A 21,785-nucleotide genomic window follows, 5' to 3' on the forward strand; every position below is an offset into this window, starting at 1 on the left:
ATAAAACATATTAACATATTGTTATTTTACTTTCCTTATTGCAGTCAGTGGCGTAGTGGTTATGGCTAGAGTAGGGGAGGAGTACTGTGCACTCCCTATATGCGCATGGACTGTTTGTCTGGCCCCCTTGGGCCGACCAAACAGTTTATGCGCACTTTGCATGTTCCTACCAGGCAGCATTACACAGTCTGGTGAGGAACATGCATAGGCTCCCTGTTGGTGTCTGAATGCCGATCCACAGCACTCTGACCAATCCCAACGGTGAATTGTAGTGTTGTGATTGGCTCAGGGGAGCCTGAGTGCCCGGGTGCTTCCTGCCGAAACAGGAAGATTACGAGGACAGAGGAGAGGCGGTGGCAGGTCGCAAAATGTAAGTCTTGTTTTTAAAATTGCAATCCCCCCGCCTGCCCACCACCCTCATACAGTAGCAGCCACTACTGTTTGAGACAAAAGCAGCTTTTTTTTACTCGATTTAAGTATTGCAAGCAGGACACTTCCCTGATATTATCCAATGCTGGGAGACGTTGTGAAGTTTTCATCATTGGATACAATTTATATTGCACGTTTTCTTATTCACTACCAGGAAATGCTTCTGCAAATGTTACATATGGTAGAAGAAAAACAATTTCAAATTGTGTTGGGATGTTAAAAGGAAGTAGGAGCCCAGGGGCATTTGTTTTCCTGATTGTGCAGTCAACCTGCTAACTGGCTACAAGCGTGTTTCCAAAACATGGACAGGTGGAGAGTATGACTTCCTAGACAGGGTAGAACATCCGGACCCACTCCCTCATTGCAATTACTCGTGACAGCATCAAACATTGGCTATACATATAGTATTGAAGTGTAATTTCATTTACATAGGTCTTTATGCCCCTGGTGTGAGCAGATGGAGAAGTGGGTTACACTACGGAGTAGTGCTTGGTCGGTAGAGCGTTGAGTTGCAGTATGGCCTACGTGAGAAGTGTTTTGGTGTTGTGCTTAAGTGTCTAGTGTGGTATTTTTATTTTGTATTAAGTCGCTGCCCCAAAGCTTGTGATGGTGAGAAGAGTAGAGAAGAGTAGGGAGTGATAGAACACTTGCAATTCACATTCACTCATGCTGTGTCTGAGTGGACCTCTGTGGAACAGCGGCATAGGTAGACCTTTTCCCGCCCGTGGTGGCCATATGTAAGAGCGGGGCTGCTGGCGATTCCTGCATTCGCGATGGCCACAAGCAAGAGCGGGGGGTGAAGGCTGCTGCCGCCCCCAAAACGTGTGCTGCCCAGGGGTGCACCGCCCTCTCATTGCTACACCACTGCTGTGGAATCCACCTGCGAGAGATAGAATTGCAGCCCCGAGCATGCACTGAAGACCTGCAGTCATGATGCTTATATATTGCACACGATTGACAGGCAAGTGACTTGTAGGCATTGACAACTGTAGACAGTCATCCATGGTAGATGATCTGCGTCCGTCCAGGAGAGATGAGAAGCAACCCACGGGAGAAACAGAGCCACAGTTTAGATCTTTAGGTGCCAATTAAGCACAGCTCACAGGAGTGCACTGCTTAAAGAAGGGATCTCCAACCTTTTCACTGACAAGAGCTACTTATGTTAAATGAAACTCATTCTGAGCTACTAACCTTATTAGTATTGTAGCAGAACCCACATAAAGAAGATTTCATTAGTAGCCACCGTATGCAAGAGTACTAGCAGGGATATCCTCAGTGCATCAGGGAGGGTTGCCAGCACAAACGTTAAAAAAGGGTTTGTGAATTTGGAATAATTCTACTTGGGTAAGACATAAAATCCATAGCTGCTATACCCCTGCATCAGGATATTATTAGTAAGACTCCCCAAGATCACGTATTTTATCGCTCAAATGTCAGTTTTGACTGTATTCCAGAAATACAGTCCATTTTCTACAAACATTTGAACTTATGAGTTCTCAAAATACACATATTTTGTCTTGAATACACACTCAATCTTGGTATACCCATATTAATTCAACCAATCAAAAGCTTCTAATTTAGTAGCTGAGCTCCACACCGGAGAGCGACTTATAGGTAGCTGTAGAGATACTACTAGCTTATGCGGTACTCATTGGAGAAACCTGGCTTAAAGGCAGCCATATAAAATGCTCTATGGATGCCATACTGGAGCGACCCATTGGATACACTGGATACTGGCAGCCATGGCAAATGCTCTGTAGATTGCCCAGGAGTGACCTGAAAGTGTAGACTGTACAAACTCAACCATGGTAAATGACCTGTGTCCATCTAGGAGAGATCAGAAATGAGATGCATGCACACCCAAGGGAAAGGCAGTGAAAGTAAAGACCTTCACGGGGTTCTCAAGTGTGGTCCACAGGAGCAGCCCATGGCATATACCTCATACTGGCAGCCATGGCAAAGGCTCTCTTTACATTCCCAGAGTGACAGGTAAGAAACCCAAAGACTTGGACTGCATCGACTAAGCAATGATAGATGTTCTGCGTCCATCCATATTAATTTGGAGTAACCCACAGGCATGCAAGAAGAAAAATAGCCACAGTTATCCTACCTTGGACTGACACACAGGTGTTCACTGATTACAAATAGCTAGGATAATGCTCTATAAGGCAATTCAGGGGCAACAGTGTGGAAGCCCAGGGTATGTGCCAGTTAAAAGCATACAAGATAAATGCCTCATAGGATCCTCCCAGCAGCAACAGCAGAGTGATCACCGGGAGTGCTTTGGCTGCAGAATAAATATTTTATTGGATCCTATGAGAAATGCCAGGATAGTGACCCATGGGCATGCAATGGATACATGCATCCATCGTAGATGATCTAAAGAATATGTTCAGAAATGTAGAGAAGTCGCCTACAGGCCTGCAGTCCTAGTGAATGCTCTTTAGGAGCTACCCAAGAGAGTATGAATGAAAAAGCATTTATAGAGCGCAAAGTTACTGAGCAGAGGGTCCCGGTGCTATGGGCACCTCTTTACTTTACCCCCAAGCCACCTAGTTACAGAATAGCCATGTTTTTAATTGTTTCCTGAAAACAGTTAGGTCCGTCGTGGCTCTGAGGGCCGCCAAAAGATGGTTCCGGGTTTGGGCTCCTCTTCCGGTTCTAACCTGGAGTATCCTAGGAATGATAGCCAGGTGGTTAAATGATGAGACAGAGGTGTACTCTTTTGGCATTCCCTGTGTAAAGTGAGCCAGGGCCCAGACATCACAGTTGCTAATGCAAGCTCAGAGACCAAAGAAGTATTAATGTTGCAAAATTTTATGAAATGTCATGGTATTTTCATGAAAACTAATGTGAAGTGAAGTCAAGCCTTGCTTTCATAAGTTACGCACCATACGAGCAAGGTGACTGGTTCAAGGAGAAAGTGTTTCCCAAGAAATTAAATTAGGAGAACATTCACAGCTACAGAATATCGCAAGATACACATAATGCAAAATTCATATATTTTGCACATTTCATGGGCGGAATACATGTCCACACACGACTATAAAGTAACTAGACAAATTAGAAAGACAAATGTGACTAATCACATTTCAAGGATGCTAGGGACTTGGGGCCAGCTTGTGCAAAAACATATTCAGCCCTCTGAAGTCCATCAATGAGTGGTGAAGACAAGGGTCAAGGAATACCATAGAAACAAAAATAATGTTACATAAACGCCCCAAATTTTGGTGAGGAGGCAGTGCAAAAGGTTATCACAGGCACCTCACTAAAGGGACTTTGGGATTCTACCAGAGTTGATTGAAGTGTGTCCCAGTGAGTTTCAACCATTTCAGTTGAGGGTATATTGTGTACTAACCAAAAGCAGTGATTGTGCAACCCCAGAAATTCACAAACACCAGTGGAGTGTCTACATCATTGAAGGGTCTGTATCAGTGGTGGGTCTGTATTGTGTCACTCAAAGTGCCAAGTTGAGGCTATTGGGACTACCCAGAGGCAGCAAAGAGTTAACTCAAGGAAGATCACTGTAGTAGGGAAGTCTATGGTGTACCACCACAAGCATGAAGTTGGAATCCAGACATCTCAGTAAGGGGTGTGTGGGGTTCACCAGAGGCTAGAGTGCCACCGAAGGAATATACACATATCTTATTAGAGGGTCTGTGGTTTACAGCAGTGGCTGCACAACCTAAGGAGTTTGGAGCCCCTTAGTAGAGGGTTTAAGTAGTGCTACCCAATCTGGTTTAAGCACTACCTATGGATTATCACAAATGTCTCAGTAGGGGGTCTGTGGGGTCCTCCTCGAAGCAATGAAGGAGCATTCCAAGGAAAATCACATCTGCTGTAGTAGAGGGGCAATCATGTGTCATCTAGCAGTGGTGGAGGTGCAACCTACCGGGACAAACGTAAATGGTCTTTCGAGTCTACCTAGTCCTAGATGTTGTGGGGCAGCAACCCAAGGTGGTCCCAGGCACCTCAGGACAGTGTCTGTGGGCTCCACTCCAACGTAGGGAAGGCACAACCCACCTTTTTAGGTTAGATTTGGGAAACCCATGGAAAGGATGTATTTCAATCAATAAGAAAGGGAAAGTCTGAGCAGAAGTGTTTTTATGGAGGTTGAAGGCACAAATGACAGAATTTATGACCCTTCTCTCTTTTCAGGCCCTACCAGGGAGGATGGCACGGAAAACCCCTCTCTCTTAACTTCACCTCAATATCCAAGCTGGGTATTCCATAAAATGAAATTATATAAGGGAAAAAAAGTGGTTAAAAACACTTTGGATCCCATAGTCCAGGACTCTTTTCCCTTGAGGGTGGTTGATGTTTCTCCCAGCCTCGAGGATGGGCCAGCTCCATCGGCCCTTTTGGGTCCAGTCTTGGCAGACTTTCCGTCATTTTCAGTATCCTCGTCATTGGCCCTTATGGCCAATCTTAAATCCGGGTTGCCTCTTGACCCATGCCCGGCCAAATTTTTGGCTAAAATGGCGGCAATCGTAAATCCGTTGGCAAACCCGCTTTTGAATCTCTCCTTGAGTCGGGGGGTGGACCCGCAGGCTTGGAAGCAGGCGATGGTCATTCCCCTCGTCAAGAAGCCTGGCCTCGACCCTGAGGCTTTGGCCAACTATAGGCCCATCTCTCTCCTCCCTGCATTGGTTAAGATCTTGGAGAAGCATGTGCATATTGTGCTTTCCAATTTCTTGGAATCCCACGATCTGTTACACTCCTCTCAATCTGGTTTCCGCCCCAATTTAAGCACCGAGGCGACGCTTTTGGAGGTGTCCGAAGCCATCAAAGAGTCGCTGGATTCGGGAGGCAAAGCTATGCTTGTTATGCTTGATTTGTCGGCGGCCTTTGACACCGTCCTCCATGAGGGTCTCCTCGCCAGACTTCATGAGATCGGTCTGAGGGGGATGGTGCTCAGCTGGTTCAGATCTTTTTTGGCTGGCCGTCGACAAACGGTCTGGGCCTCACCTAGCTCTGCCGTGATGCCACCCCTGGGAGTCGGAGTCCCACAGGGCTCTGTGTTGAGCCCGACTCTCTTTAACATCTTTATGACCCCTCTGGCGGCATTGGTGGAGTCTTTTGGGGCCCAGATCGTATCTTATGCCGACGATACCCAACTCCTCTTTACATGCAGGAAAGGAGAAGATTTCGACGGAGAGAGTATCCGTGAGTGCCTTGGGGCTGTTTTCAAATGGTTCCAGCTTAACAGCCTCAAGTGCAACTCAGATAAATCTGAGGTACTCTTCTTCGGTTGCCCACTTGACCCAGACTGGCATGAATGGTGGCCTGCTAATATGTTCCCTCCAGCGCGCTCGTCCCAGTTAGCAAAGAACTTGGGAATCAAGATTGATAATGGGCTGACACTAAGAGCTCAGATCCTGGCTCTCACGGGAACTTGCTTTGGCCTCCTTAGGATGCTCCGGAAGTTTCTCCCCCTGCTTTCAGAAGAGCATAGGAAGACTACGGTGCAGGCCGTAATTGGTTCAAGATTGGATCATTCCAACATATTATATCTTGGCCTGCCGGAGTATCTCCTGCAACGTTTGCAGGTGGTCCAGAATACGCCAGCACGGGACATTTTTGGCCTCCATAGGCGAGCCAGAGTCTCTGGCCTTTTGCAGTCACTCCACTGGCTGCCTATCCGGAAGCCGATAGTGTTTAAGGCCTTGACCTTGGCTTACAAGGCTCTGTATGCCTCGGGAGCTAAATATCTCCAAAGGAGGCTTGCCTTTTACCATCCGGCCCGATCTCTGAGATCTGAATCATTGTTCCTTGCTGTGGTTCCTCGAGTGAAAAAGGCCCGCATTGGAGGCCGCTCTTTCAGGTTGCGGGCACCGCAGCTTTGGAATTCCCTGCCCGTGGCACTACGCAGTACATCTAATCTACTGACTTTTAGGAAAGGCCTTAAAACATGGCTCTTTGCCCGTTAGTGCGCTCTTCTTCTACTGCTGGTTCTGTTTTATTCTTCTGCTTTGTTGTTATCTTTTACTGTGTTGTTTGTCTATTTCTGGTTGCCAATAAAAGCGCCGTTACACTCTATCGGAGTAGCCGTGCGCTATAGAAGACCAATCTAACATAACATAACATAACATAGTGAAGACCTAAATTTTATCTGCTGTCTGTTTTCTCTTGCTGCGGTCAGTGTGTTACTGATGGGCACAGCATTGACTTGGCAGCTGCAGCAAAATGATGCTTCTTGATGCTGCAAGAAATCTTCAGAGATTGTATAATTTCATTAGCAGCACTCCAGACTGCCTCTAAACCATGAAAAATTGTATCCCACGTACATGGAGAAGGCACTTTAAAATATTAAAGGCTTCTTCAGAACAGGGTGGTTCGATCAATAATGCACTCACTGCGCGAATCTGACTGATCTCAAACCTTATAGCTTTAGTTAAATTATTCCCCTTGAAGCATTGCCTGGTGCTTTGAGTGCAAGAATGGCTTAGTTTTTTTTAAATGCACGTCTTCCATGAGATGGTGGAGCATCGCCTGTGCATGATGAGAAAGTGAATGAGTATTAAAACTGCAACACTGTAGAGTGTGCTATTGGAATTATTCTGGGATTTCCCTGTCTGGTTTTCTGAACTCTGAGTTAATCTGATTGGCTGCCATGGCAGGTCTTGGAAGGAGATTGGTGGCGGAAGTGACACGGTAGCTGTCCTACTAGACAGCGTCTCCTGATCAGATACTGTAGGTGTCACCTCTTGGGACTGCACGGCATGGATCATGAAGGATTCTTCCTCTGGAATCTGCCGGGCACTGTTTTGCTGTAACCTGGAGCAAAGATCCCCCCTGGATCTGGTTCCTGCCTGTGAGGGTTCAATATTACGCTTCCCCTCTTAGATGGCTGAAAATGTAAATGTAAATGTAAATGTGTTTGTATTTATATAGCGCCTTCTACCCAGAGGTCTCGTAGCGCTGAATTCATACCGCTGTGGAACCCTTCCTGGCTTTCCTGTGAGATGTCCACTCCTGGGCACCCCCAAGGTGAAGCCAGGCATCCAAACGCTGCTGGGGCCATTGTGGAGATTAAGCAAGCTATTGCCCAGAGTCACAGAGTGGTACCCATGATTAGACTAGGCACCGAGGCGAGAAAATATCAGGTATGGGGAGATTGAGTCCAAGAGCCACCCAGGCGGGAATTGAACCCAGGTCCCGGGCTAGACCTCTTCATCAGGGTCTGCTGCTCTAACCATTGAGCCACGCTTCTCCACAAAGACCAAGCAACTGAGCTGAAAGGAGAAGAGCTTTGGATGCACCAGGTGGGTTCTATAGGATTAAAGATACCAGCTAGTAATGTTATTGAAGAAACACCCACAGAATACTTACAATTTTGTTAGTTTATGGGTTTAAAAGGAGCTGCTGAAGCGCCATTTACAGACTATATATTGTATCGTGTAAAAATAACACTAAAAAACTACAAACAACAAACATTAAAGTATTTTAATTGACTTAGTAAATGTTGAATTTTTTGGTTGTCTTCCTTTTTTATGTTGATTCTTCTTTTCATGGAAGAATACTGTACATGAATCCCATTCTTGTCTTTTAGCTGCTCCCTCCTTTTTTTTGCCTTTGCCCATACCTATCCTTCTTTGTGCTTTTTCGCACCTCTCTCCCACATTCCCTCCCACCCCAATGCATTTGGGCAGAAAAGGTACATAGTAAACTATGATACCAAAATGATCAATAAATAATTTTGCATGGATGTTTTTAGTGGCAGTGTTTTCGTCCTTGATATTTTCACTGCACTCTAATAACGTAGGCAAGTGGCTCTTGCTCCTTTGAGATGGGGAGTGCTGTTGAATATAATCGATGTATAAAGCAATAATGGTGTTGTTGGGGACACAACTGATTTGTACAATGTATTGAATACATATAAGGACAATTATTGCCAATGAACAATGTTTAAAGAAAGCAAACCAAAAGCTGACCACAGTGGAAAAAGGTAAATCTTTAGTATTTAACCCTTTGGCAGATTAATTCAAATTGCATTAAGCGAGCTGTCCAAAACAAGACAATACATGGATCAAAGTACATGGAGTGAGTAATTCGTGACTGGTGACAGAGTGAGGAAAACGGTTTAGACAATAACAAGCCAAATCATACAGTTAGACAAAAATAATACGATCAAACGATCCACTGTGAAACGCAGCAATCCTAGGAAAATAAATTATTTCTTTGGTTCGTTAGGACTTTGTGCAAGTGGATGAACACAGAATGTTGATGTTTCGACCCTAAATGGAAGCGCTGGTTTGTAAGCATCTATAGCGGGTATTCATCAGGACTGGAAAATGATGGGACAGCCTCAATTGTAGGAGGTGTTTCATTCAATAGTTCCTGGACTTTGGGGGTGGATTTGTCATCCGACTAACTCCAAAAGCGATAATTTGGGCAGATCTCTTTAGCCTTTATTTAAATCTTCTACACCAGCCGGTGGGAAGATCATGTAGTGCAGGGCTGCCGTGGCGAGCGCTCAGGGAAGCTGCAAAGGACATCTCACTCTGTCCGTGCAAATTTTTGAAAATTCCCAGCAGCTGGTGTACAAGATTAAAATAAAGACTAAAGAGATCTGCGCAAATTATTGCTTTTGGAGTTAGTCGCATGACAATCTGAACCCCCAAAGTCCAGGAACTATTTTACTACTGAATGACACACCTACTACAATTGAGGCTGTCCCATCAATTTCCAGTCCTGATGAAGACCCGCTATAGATGCTTACAAACCAGCGATTCTATCTAGGGTCGAAACGTTTACGTTCTGTGTTTATCCACTTGCACAAAGTCCTAACGAACTGAAGAAAGAATTTATTTTCGTAGGATTGCTGCGTTTCACAGTGGATTGTTTGATCATATTATTTTTGTCTAACTGTATGATTTGGCTTGTTATTGTCTAAACCAGGTGTCTCCAAACCGGTCCTGGAGGGCCGGATCCATGCCAGATTTTTAAAATTACTACATGTATCTCAATGGGGATATCCAAAAAATCTGGCATGGATCCGGCCCTCCAGGACCGATTTGGAGACCCCTGGTCTAAACCGTTTCCCTCACTCTGTCACCAGTCACGACTTACTCACTCCATGTAGTTTGATCCATGTATTGTCTTGTTTTGGACAGCTCGCTTAATGCAATTTGAATTATTCCGCCAAAGAGTTAAATACTAAAGATTTACCTTTTTCTACTTTGGTCAGCTTTTCTTAGTTTTCTTTAAAAATTGTTCATTGGCAATAATTGTCCTTATATGTATTCAATACATTGTACAAATCAGTTGAGTCCCCAACAGAACCATTATTGCTTTGTACATCCCTTACCCAGGTTCTGAGGGTTACTGGGTCACCCCATTATTTTCAATGGGTTGAATATTATCGAGGCCTTTTAGCAGCAATTTCCAAATTGTGTGCGGGTCGCAAGCTGCGGGTCGCAAGCTGATTTTTGGTGGGTCGGGAACGTACGAGCAATAAATAAATAAAGATGCCTTAAATTCTGTCTATATCTTGTCACATTTGCTGGTGTTTCTTCTGGCTGATTGTTGCATACTCTTTTAACATAGAATTGGAGTTTACTTTGCTTTCTCTGACTGCAAAGTAAGAGGAATTTTTAAAGTGAATTATGAGACAGTCTTGCTGGAGTACAGGGAGTGTGAAAGGAAAAGGCTGTGGGATGTATTTTTTACAACAATCAACAAAATGTAAACACTTGTAAGTGTACTGTATGCATTTAGCAGTTAGGGAAGTAAACATGGAGCACATATTTTGTAATTCTGATGTGTGGTAGAAATAGATTTGAAATACATCAAAACAAATCAAGAAACTTTACTTGGTGAAGCACAAATGAAAAACATTCACAGAAACCTGATTTCCACACACACTCAACTATATGTCCATGCAGAATTAGTGGTCATTTCAATGAAAAATATGCTCTTTGTAAATGAAAATGCGCTACCATATGATGCTTTAGTTTGGTCCAAAATTCGCTCCTCCTCGTGTCTATTAAAGGTACCTTGTTGCAACAGTTCGTCATTCCAAAAAGTGGGTTGTTTTAAAAAGTTTGGGAACCACTGCCTTAAGGTATTCTTACAATAACACCTGCCTCATGAGGCCTGGGTGCTACTCGAGTGATACCGGTCATGCACGTTTCTATCAGTGACCGCTACTGGGTGAGACTGGAAGTCCAGTAAAAACAACGACTAGCAGAAGCTCCTTCTGGCCGTAGGTGTGGTTCTGCTTGAGAAACACTCCGGCTCTGGAAGCCCCTTGCTTAGCTTCTTATTGACATAGGAATAAGGCTCACCCATATTTTTGGGTAATGGGGGTTTATCACATGGAAGTTCCCCTTAGACAACTGTACAGGTAGGCAAGGCGAGGTGTGTCTGATGAGCTCTCTAGAGTTCAATGACCACTGCAGGGGTAGGTGGAGGAAAGACCCAGCAGGCTGGGGGACAAAAAGAAATGATTGAGAAAGGATTGTTAATCACCCACTACTTTGTCTGGCTTATTACTAGGCCTGGGCAACATTTAGATTACACTGGGGGAATCAGAGTAATTTCAGTAATTCAGCTTAACTCTTTGACGTATAATTACCTGTAATTACACAATTACTTCTGCTTGCATAATTAGGAGTAATTTAGGTGGAAAAATCGTAAAGCAAGAGCACATTAAGTGAGCATTAGCAACCACTGAAGCTTGCTATTCGTGTTCTGCTGCATTTTGCACTAAGAAAATATCGCTAAATGCTGGTAGTAAGCTGGGGGAGAATCCTACCCCAAGAGCACATTTTGCATGCATGATTGGCTGCTTACACTCACTATTCAAGTTATGTTGCACTCAGTGCTTTTTCTTAGCACAAATAGAATAGCGCTAAATGTAGAATGTCTTCTTGCAAAATTGTTAGGCAATTCCGCATGATTATGCTACACAGAATTACATGAGTCACACCCACCTCTACTTATTACATTTATTTCTCTTAGGTAGCATGGGTCTTATTCACCACAGGACGTAAACTGAAGACATTAGGAGTCCGATTACAAGGTCTTTGAAATTTCAAATGGAGCTGGCAACTGGATTACTGTCCATAGGAAAGTACACGATTCGTAGGTAGTACATAAGCGAACCAGATACATTTCACCTGTCACTCTGGCTGCTAAAAGCATCTATAATCTTCGAGTCAAAGTACAAGGGGGGGATGAGATATTATGCCTGAATGGTCAATTCCTCTGTAATTCTTCATTTCTAGGGGAAACACCGGGATTCCTCCAATAATCCCTGCAAGCTCCACCCACAGAGTTACTGGTACCCCCAATATTAGTAACAATAATCCATGTAATCTCCACCTCACAGAATAAACTGTATCCCAGTATTAGTGACAGTAATCCCTGTAAACCACACCCCACAGAATTACTGGTACTCCCAGTATTGCTAACTCTAGTGGGCGGACTTAACAGAGCCATCACTGGTAGCTTAGTAATGAAATAATAAAGACACAGGGCCTAATTTATGAGAAGTGACGCATTGCTGCGTGAAAGCAGCGATGCGTCACTTCTCAGTGCGCCCTCCTTGCGACATAGTTGATGTGTCATATTTTTACTATATGACGCAACATGTCGCAAGGAATTACAGATACGTCAGTATTTCTGACGTATCAGTATGGCGCAAAAGTGATGCATTGCTAGAGTGTGTCACAAAAGTGACACAAATCCAGCAATGTGTCCTTTCACAAGGGGCCAGCCCCATGTGAAACGGCCTGCGTCAGTCTTACGCCTGCTGTGAGGCAGGCGTTAGATATTGACACAATTGCATCCTAGAAGTGGCGCAGTGAAATCTTATAGATTTCACTGCGTCACTTCTATGGCCCTTTCTTGCGTCAGAACAAACCCTCTGCATACATTATACCTGGCACAGGTATAATGAGGCGTAGGGGTTTACAAAGTGACGCATCTACCTAGATGCGTCACTTTGTAAATATGGTGCAACAAGGCACATTTTTTACGCCGCTGGTGCGTCGCAAAAAGTGACACACCGGCGGCGTAAAAGTGACGCACAGGCTCATAAATAAGGGCCACAGTTTCCAGCCAGTTCATTAATTTTAATTGTGTGTTAAATTGAAAGGATGTTGGAGCATGTTTGAAAAAAAGCACATTTTATTGTTTGTAGAATGTAATGTCTTCCCTGGAAAATACAGGGTGCAGACATTATGCTCTGGTTTGATTGTTTACAAAGATAAGATCCTTTATCCCTGCAACCCACTTTCACTTACAATATCATCTTCTCCCCAGAATTGTTCCTGAGCCACAGAGATTTCTGCCCTTGCTCAATACTCATCACATACTTTGCAGCAATTCCTCCATGTAACTTAATTTCCTATTCCTTTCATCATAGACAGGAGGGAGCCTTCTCTCCACATCAGTCAGGCAGACTCCACCCAAATGCGATTGTCTTTTCTGAAATGTGATTTTCAGTCCTCTGAGTGGGTCTACGGTCCCCACTCCCCAGCTGCTGATGGAGATGCTCTCTGACTCTCAGCATCGGGAGGGCAGTCTGAGGGGCCAATCAGGCTTCAGAGCCCTGAACAGGTGAAGCAATAGCACATGTGCTGTGTAGAATCAAGCTATGTGACTGTTGTATGGATGTGGTACTTGTAGTGTGCTGTAAAGATGTGAATCTTCAGCTCTTTCCTGAAGTGAGGAAGGATGTGAATGGTCCTCATGGATAATGGGATGTTTTTTCCATGTTTTCCTGTTACCTATTTGTTTTCTTGCTTGCACCTCTTCACTTGTAGTCTGATGGTGTCTGGCTGCGGATGTACAAAGAGCAGCAGCAGGCCATGCATGCAGGCAAGTGCGGTGGAGGAGGGTTGAAGGGGGGTTTCGACAGACGATGGCGAGGGAAATGTCATTATTTATTTAATTTTCCCTCTGGGTCATTCGGCGAATACGTCCCACTCCCAACCTGGCCTCACCGCTCTTACCTGCACGGGCCGCCGCTGACCAAGCAGCAGCGGAAATGTTCAGATTGCTGGCACAAATGATGCCACTGATTTTGAAGGTGTCAACGGAAGCCAGTGGAGTTCCATTAGGGTTGGACTTCTGTAGTTCTTTTTCTAAAGGTCCTGTTGAGGCAGCATTTAGAATGCGCTCAAGAGGAGATTTGAGGAGTCTAGGAGGCCGCAGAGCAGGGTGTGCAACCACAATTACAAGAAATGTCAGGGAAATTATGTGAAATTACACATAAATTATGCACTGTGTTGTATTTCTTGAATCAGAAGCCATACCTTGTGTTCAAACTTCACACAAGAAATCAGCAAAGGGACTGGTTTGCGGAGAAAATGTCTCACAGCATATTTCCTGTTCAAACCTGTTGCATGCAAGAGATTTTCTACTCACATTGGCCCTATCTAGCAAAAAACGGGACACAGTGTTGTGCTGGAGTAATTTCACACATTTGGGCCTAGTCGCTACCATCTAGATGCAAGAGTACCAGTGCTTGGTTAGCTGTTCTGAAGTCATTTTCTGGGGCAAATGTTTCACTTTCTTTAGTAGAGAGAACAGGTACTAGACTGTCTTACTTTTTTTGGTGATGTGTCCCTTGAAGGCGAGGTCAGTGTCAAGCAGAAATCAGAGTACCATAGGGTTGCCTGAATGTTAGGCTTGACATCTTTCCAGATTCATGTTGTCAAGTCGGTTTTGAGCTTGTTGTTGGAGAAAAGGTGGAATTCAGTATTGGTGGGTTGAGTTTGCAGTAGGTGCTGGAGATCTGGGTGGGAATGGATGCATTATGTGCTTTAGGTACTGAATGGCAAGAGTTGAGGAGATTTTCCCGTAAAGTTGTGTGTCATCAACATATTGTTTTGGTGACAAGATGTACCTTGAAGTACTCAGCAAATCAAGTACTTAACAGTTGATGAGGAACTTCTGGGATCTGTGAATGCATGTGAATGAACTGGTGCTCATTTAGAGAAGAAGAAAGAGAAACATTAAAGGACAAGTGGAGTGGTGTGGCTCACTGGTTAGAGGCGGCAGACTCGTAAGCAGAGAACGGCCTGGGGACCAGGGTTCAATTCCCGACGCGGCAGGGTCATGGACCAGGGTCAAAACGGACTCGATAATTCTCGCCTCGGTGCCTACTCTAACCAGGGAACACACTCAGCAACTCTGGGCATTAAGCTTGCCTCATCTCTACAACGGCCCCCCACAGACGCCGGGGATGCCTGGTTTCACCTTGGAGATACCCAGAACGGGACCATCTCACAGGGAAAACCGGGACGGGTTCCCCAGCGGTCTTCAGCGCCAGGATACTCCATGGAGTCGCAGTGCGCTTTACAAGTACACCCACATTTACATCGGGCCCGATTCACAGACCTAACTTAAGACAAAATCCTAAACTTACTACTTTTGGTATTCACAGAAGTTAGGATTTTGTCTTAAGACAGACTTCAGGCAGACTTAAGACAGACTTAAGTTAGGACTCTGTCTTAAGTCTGTCTTAAGACGAACTTAAGACAAACTTAAGACAAAATCCTAACTTCTGTGAATACCAAAAGTAGTAAGTTTAGGATTTTGTCTTAAGTTAGTTCTGTGAATCGGGCCCATAACCATTGAGTCCCGTTCAAGGCATCATAAGTCTGCTGGAGGCAGTGGTTTAAAGGATGACCATTGTGGTATGTAGTGTAGATGGTGCGTATACGAGGAATTGCAGGCTTGGTTATTATCACTGTGTTATTGACTCTTCTGTACTTTTCAAACTTTACATTTATCTGTGGAGCGTGGGATTGTAAGTTTAGGTAGAGGGTTGTTGGGTGCAACACATCATTGCCTGGTTCTACACAGTGTACCTTGAACAGGGCATTTAGGGACTCTACACCAGTCAAACTCTGTCATCCTTGGGTTCATGGTACAACCAATACTGTCCAGGGGAGGTATAGTGCCTAGGCACCCTTCTGGTTTTAGAGTGCTTTATAAATCTAATTTTCATTTCATTTCAAAGGTGAGATCTCTTGCAGCTCAGACCCTCTGGACTGCTCTAGTATACATAATCATGCTCACATTCATGCAACCATTCACCAAACTACCCATCTGTGTAGGGCAAATATCAAGGTGCATCTCTGAAGTTTTGTGAATGAGTGGAAGAAACTACAAACTTCAGCAGGGATTCAAACTTGAGACCTGTCAATCACACCAGATGTTAGGGTGTAGAAGGATGTACGTTGTTACAACGCATGCTTTTAGCACGCATGCTGTAACAACGCGGTTTTTATAACGCATTCTTTTACAACGCATAATACAAAGGGGTGTTGGATAGTGAATATTTTAATTTACTATTCCAACACCAGTCCCCGTTGACACTAGGGAAGGTGTTGGATAGTAAATTAAAAGTATTCCCTATCCTTGAGCGCCCCCCTGAGTCATGCTTTGTAATAGAATGCGATTTAAAAACCGCGTTGTAATAGCACTGCGTGCTAAAAGTTGCGTCGTAAACGACGTTCCCCGTGTAGAACCTTATTGGATGAGCTGTCTTATTACTAAAAACACTTTCCTTCCCCTCTCAGCAAATGTGTGCCATTACTGGTAGTGCCCCATCTCTGACAGTGCTACATGGGTCTGTGTGCCCATGCACCAATGTGTGAATAAAAATTCCTAGGCAGTCATATAAAAGATAAACAAGTGGCAAATAATGACAGTAAGGAAGAACCCAAAGAAAATTTAAAAAGGACTGAAATTTAATTAACAAGATTAAAAATCATATAGTAGAACACAAAGTGAATACTATATGATAACAATTAAATACATATTTTCATACAAGTTCATACATATAATCAAAAAAATACTTAATCATAAAATCATAGACAACCAAACAAACAATATGTAAATGCTGTCCAAGAAAAGCAGTGGCGATTGAACTTTCGACGCGCGTTTTGGCGTACACAACAACTTTTTCAGGAGCCACATTGTGTGGCTCCTGAAGAAGGTATGTATGAATTTATATGAAAATATGTATTTAATTGTTATCATATAGTATTCACTTTGTGGTCTACTATATGATTTTTAATCTTGTTAATTAAAAAATTAAGTCCTTTTTAAATTTTCTTTGGGTTCTTCCTTACTGTCATTGTTTGCCACTTGTTTTTCTTTTATATGACTGCCTAGGAATTTTTATTCACACATTATTTCCCTGTCCTAGGAGTTGTTTTTATACTACTACTCAGGGGGTCCTTGTTTTTCACAATGCCCATGCACCAATGCCCCTGGTGCCCCTCTGTGCTAAAGCAATAGTACAACGCCCTCATCCCCCACTGTACCCAGGTAACAGTGATGTCAGGAGCCACTCTGTGTGCCTATCGTAATGCTAGAAAGCCATGTTTCAGTGCCTGTGCACTAGTGCTGCCAGACCCAGAGCGAGTGCACCTGTGTCAGTCCAACCACACTCCCGGTGCGCACATTACCTTGTGTTGCCAGGGCACAGTCTAATCACACATGCACCAGTGCTACCAAACCCCAATGCCAGAGCCTTGCAGCATTGGGTTTGCATTGGCCCTGTTTGTGCACATTTACGGGAAGTGTCAGATTTCCAGCCTAAATAACCATGTACTGGGTGCGGTGCAGCCGTGCTCCATGACAGTCTCTGCTCCTGTGCAGCTGCATTACATGGCGGTCTATGCTCTCACGGAGCAGCAGATTCTGGCATATCCTACTCAGGCCCTTTCTATGTGTGTTGCACATTGAGAACTCTAGCCCTAAAGTCTGATAGTCCATGTGGCTCCCTTGACTAGTTTGTTCTTGGTTTGACTCTGCTGCCATGATCATGTTTGATTTGCTATGTGCCAGTGCTGCCAGGACCCAGTCGGAGGGTCTGTGTCCTAACATTAACTTCAAAGGGAACCACAGTAGTTGCCCAAGTACAAGAGTTGCACTATTTATGACCAGTGCCATTGCACATACATTATGCAGGATATAGGGACCCACTTTGAATGCCCATGCACCAAGACTAGCAAGACAGGACTCAGTCTGTGCTGCATGCAAAGTAACAAGAACGGGTTTGGTGAGTCTGGCACTGCCTGCTCTGTGTGCCTGTGCACTACAAATGTTTATTTAGTCAGGCACAGTCTCTGCCATCCTTTGTCACTGGTAGTCTGCCAGGTTCCTGTCTGTGTACACATGTTCCAACCTGCATGACCCATTCTGCATCTGTTCACATTGCTTGTGTTCAGTGACCCTCTATATGTGTATCATTGGTGCTGTGTTTTGGGATTTACTCTAGACATATGTGCACCTTGGGAAGCACGCCAGGACCCTCCCTGAGCCCAGTCATGAGAATCAACATTCCAGGGCCAAGTGCAGGCACTTGTGAACCACTGAGAGCCTGACAGTATAGGACCACACTCAACTTCCGGTTCTTGTCAGCCAAGGCCCAGGTGGAGTGGGCGAGTGATTCACTGAGAACCTGACAGGACAAGACAGCACTCTACTTCCGGTTATTGTCAGCCAGGGCCCAGGTGGAGAGGGCGAATGATCCACTGATAGCCTGACAGGACAAGACAGCCCTATTCTTCCGGTTCTTGTCAGCCAGTGCGGAGAAGGTGGGGCGGCCCAAGAACCGCTTGCTACATTGCCTTCCTGATAAAATACCGCAACTGTTGCGTCGAGTGGTCTCGGGCCTATCGGAGTTCCTCTGGAGAAGTGCCGGCTCAGCAGGTGTGTGGCCTCCCTCCACCTGCACCTTGTGCTGTGTGTCTAACAATCTGTAATGTCCTTGTTTACAGCTCCGAAACCCACTGGTAATGATCTGCTAATGTAGTCCCAACGGGGAGCTTAAACAGCGTGTGCGGTGTGTAATTATTAACTGTTTAGAGGTCAGGCAGCAAGTGAGGAACAATTATCTAACTGAACAATCTGTTTCTTGGCCTCTGGACCCGAGGGCAGCGCGTGGACACATTCAGTGATGACAGGGGAGGGGGTACAAATGCAAACCTCAGTCATCAACAAATGTGTCTCTCTCCTTCCTCTTCAGGAGCGCTGAACACTTACCCTTTGTGCTCTTCAAATAGCAGTCCTCTTCGACTAGTCACTATGTCTTAGATTACCATGTCATGCTCCCTTAACAAAGACGGTACAAAAGGGGGGAGAATATGGACGGAGTAACTGAATCAATCAAACACTCACACCCAGTCAAAAGATCTGGGTTTAATCCATCACCGTTCTTGAGCCCACTCTGCCACCCCAGTTCAGACATGGCTATATGCAAATCAGTCTGACCCTGTGCCTCATGGGAACAGTCCAGCCGGAACTGCCAAGCCATGTCTTCCCTGGAGCGGAACCAAGCTTCCGAGGACCAGTTTCTGGCATTCCAGCCGTCTTCAGCCCGGCTTGCTTGAAACCAGTGGCAAAGTGAGCAAGGGACTCACGTCTGAGCATACCCTGCCACACTTAGGGCGGCCAAAAGCGGTACAAAAGGGGGTGGCAGAGTGGGCTAAAGAACGGTGATGGATTAAACCCAGATCTTTTGACTGGGTGTGAGTGTTTGATTGATTCAGATGCTCCGTCCATCACCACCCCATTTTGTACCGCTTAACAAAGAGGCAGAGAGCAGCGACTGCCACCATTCTCCACCCTCCTGATGGGGCACAAAGTCTACGTGGAGCCACCATCAAAAAGTTGCCAGCGCAGAGTTCATTTCCAGCGTACAGGTTTCTGATTATCTCAGGCAGCTGAGCTATTCTTCTAGTTAAGAAGATGGCGCAGTCTTCTATTTAAGACAGTAAAGACATGCTACACTTAAAGACACATGCAGTGGACAGCAGTGCTCTCTCTCCACTTACCCATATCTTACAGTTTCTGTCTTTAAACAATAAAAGCATAACTGAGTTTACTGAAGCTTAGATCTTTGTTTTTAGGATGCAACTCCTTAATTTCCTTAACTTCTCTATCCAGATGAAGAATCTTCTTAAGTGATTGTGTTTCATGAGCTTGAAACACGTTCTTTTTACTTAAGAACCTTTATTTGTCCCATACATTCCTAGCAGCGTTTGACGAGCCGTTCTGGCAGCCATTAGGGGGCAGATGTATCATCCGTTTTTTTTGTCGCAAACGCTGCGATTCGCAAAAAAGCAGCGTTTGCGACAAAAAAATCGGCAAATGCGATGTATGATGAAAATTGCATCGCAAAATTTGCGATTCCTTAATTTTGCGCAAGCATTTAAGGAATCGCAAAAAGCGATTTCTTAAATGCTATGTAAGAAGCAATCAAGTTTTGCGATTTCACACTAAGAAATCGCAAATTACCACCAACTTGTAGTTGGTGGTAATTTGCGATTTCTGTCACAAAGGCACTTTTTGTCATTTGTAAAGTTGCCATGTGGCGCTCATACATGCCCTTATGACATGTATGTACGCCATATGTGCACACATGTAAATTTCAGGGGTGCAGCAGGGTGTCCTTATGACACCCTTGCACCCTTGAAATGATTCCCAATTTGTGGTTCTCAAATTGCAAATCTCAAATTGAGAATAACTTCCCATTCATTCCTATGGGCCTCCTGACCCACAGAAATGAATGGGAAAATATTCCTTAATTACGATTCGCAATTTGCTAATCGCAATTAAGGAATATTAAGAAATCGCAAAAAAATTGCGATTTTCTACATACATACCATTTTGAAATTCTCAAATAGCGATTCTCAAAGAATCGCTATTTGAGAATCTCAACATGAATGTTGATACATCTGCCCCTAGTTCCTGTATTTTTATCGTTGTTTCAACACTTTGTCCTGTACGTGTGATTATTAAGTATTCACAGAGGCTCCATGCTCTATGATTTTGTAACACCATATTTATACTTTTACCTGCTACTTTTAAGCCTTTTCATTGTGCTCGTGAATGATTTCAAGATATTTAAAGAGGACAAGGAACATGCATAGAGTGATTTATCCTACAATTAACATTTGGATGAGACCAAGTGAAATTAATAAATGTACATCTCCCTGAATGGTCATACAAGGAATAAATATAAGAAAGGTCATACAAGGAATACATATAAGAAAACAACATCTCCCAAACCTTTCTGCAACCAACTGAGACAACAAGGAGTGGCTTTAGATTAACAGAGTGCAGAGAGATCTCTGTTGTCAGAAAAGTTTTTGTCCTGAAGAAGGTGGTGTCTATCAAGTTCCATCCACCGAAACACTGCGTCGACAACTCTAGAATTTTTCTGTGATTTTTCCATGTAATATATGATTTCTTTGTGTTTTTTATGGTGATATTGTCTATGGAAATATATAAATTGTGTTTTGACCTTGATGGAATATAGATTAGATATCTATTTGAAGGAATTCCATTTGTGATCAAATACAAAGCTATGTATATGTTGTTTTAAGATAATGATTTTAATGAACATAAAATACTTTTTTAATAAATGAGACATATTTACATATTACAATAGTTCAGTGTGTTAATATTGGAGTGAATAGAGAGTGAATATGAGAATGTTGTTTATATTATGAGAATATCCGACACAAAGGGGATCCTCTTTTTGTGTTGATTATAATTGACCCTTCCCTCTCGCATAATAAGGGCACCTCTCACATTATTGTGGATCTCACAAATCCCCACTGAAAGCATCTGTACCCAACTATTTATCAGAAAATACATTTATTAGCGGCGGTGTAACACCTCAAACCCCCCACCCACCAGAAACAATGCCCCTGTGTGAGAGTCTGTTTGGGTGCTCTACACAAGTGCACCGAACAATGGCTTTCACTACTCGGTTTGATGGTAAATCCGCAGACACAGGGATTTCTAAAACCTCCTTGTATGTACCATTGGCCCACGAATGCACCTCGCTGTATACGACACAGTAGGGCCATGACTACATCAGCATAGTCACTTATTGCATACAATATTTTTTCTCTTTGGCAGGATTACCAAGACCACTATACCCTCTTGTTGAGTAGCCCTGCATCTTGTGTACATGCGCCTGATGTCCACTGTAGGCTTCTATGGCTGACCCCGAAGGTCTGGCCTGGTTTCACAGTGTTCAGTATGCAGAGTGGCATTCAGGAATAAGTATGATTAAGGCAAAATGTTTTTCAGTGGTCAAACTGGCCCCTTGCATCTGCGGGGAGAGGGTATGCATGCTTACTGTGTCTGTGTATACAGAAGTGAACCAGGTGCAGCAGACTTATGTAGCTTGTCCACTAGAAATGCACAGAATTCACTAGTGCATATTGTACTCGTACACTTTTTGGTGATTGCACAATTCGGTATTGAATCTTGATCTCAGTGTTAATGTTACAGCAGGTACAAAACACATTCATTAAGCTTGCCCGGCAAACAAGTGAGAAAACTGCCTAATACACGAGGATTTTCTAGTC

The 21,785-nt window shown here is 44.1% G+C and overlaps 1 protein-coding gene across 1 annotated transcript in view; it reads left to right on the plus strand.

The window, feature by feature from the left end:
* The window catches only part of CCDC33 (coiled-coil domain containing 33), a 1,028,600-nt gene that overhangs the window by 108,748 nt on the left and 898,067 nt on the right, over window positions 1-21,785 (plus strand). The window contains exon 4 of the mRNA XM_086959778.1: window positions 13,203-13,257. Coding sequence (XP_086815904.1) covers window positions 13,203-13,257 — 55 coding nt within the window. The remainder of the gene's footprint in view (window positions 1-13,202; window positions 13,258-21,785) is intronic.

This window comes from Lissotriton vulgaris, chromosome 2_2, assembly GCF_964263255.1.
Source record: "Lissotriton vulgaris chromosome 2_2, aLisVul1.2, whole genome shotgun sequence".
Classification (NCBI taxonomy): domain Eukaryota; kingdom Metazoa; phylum Chordata; class Amphibia; order Caudata; family Salamandridae; genus Lissotriton; species Lissotriton vulgaris.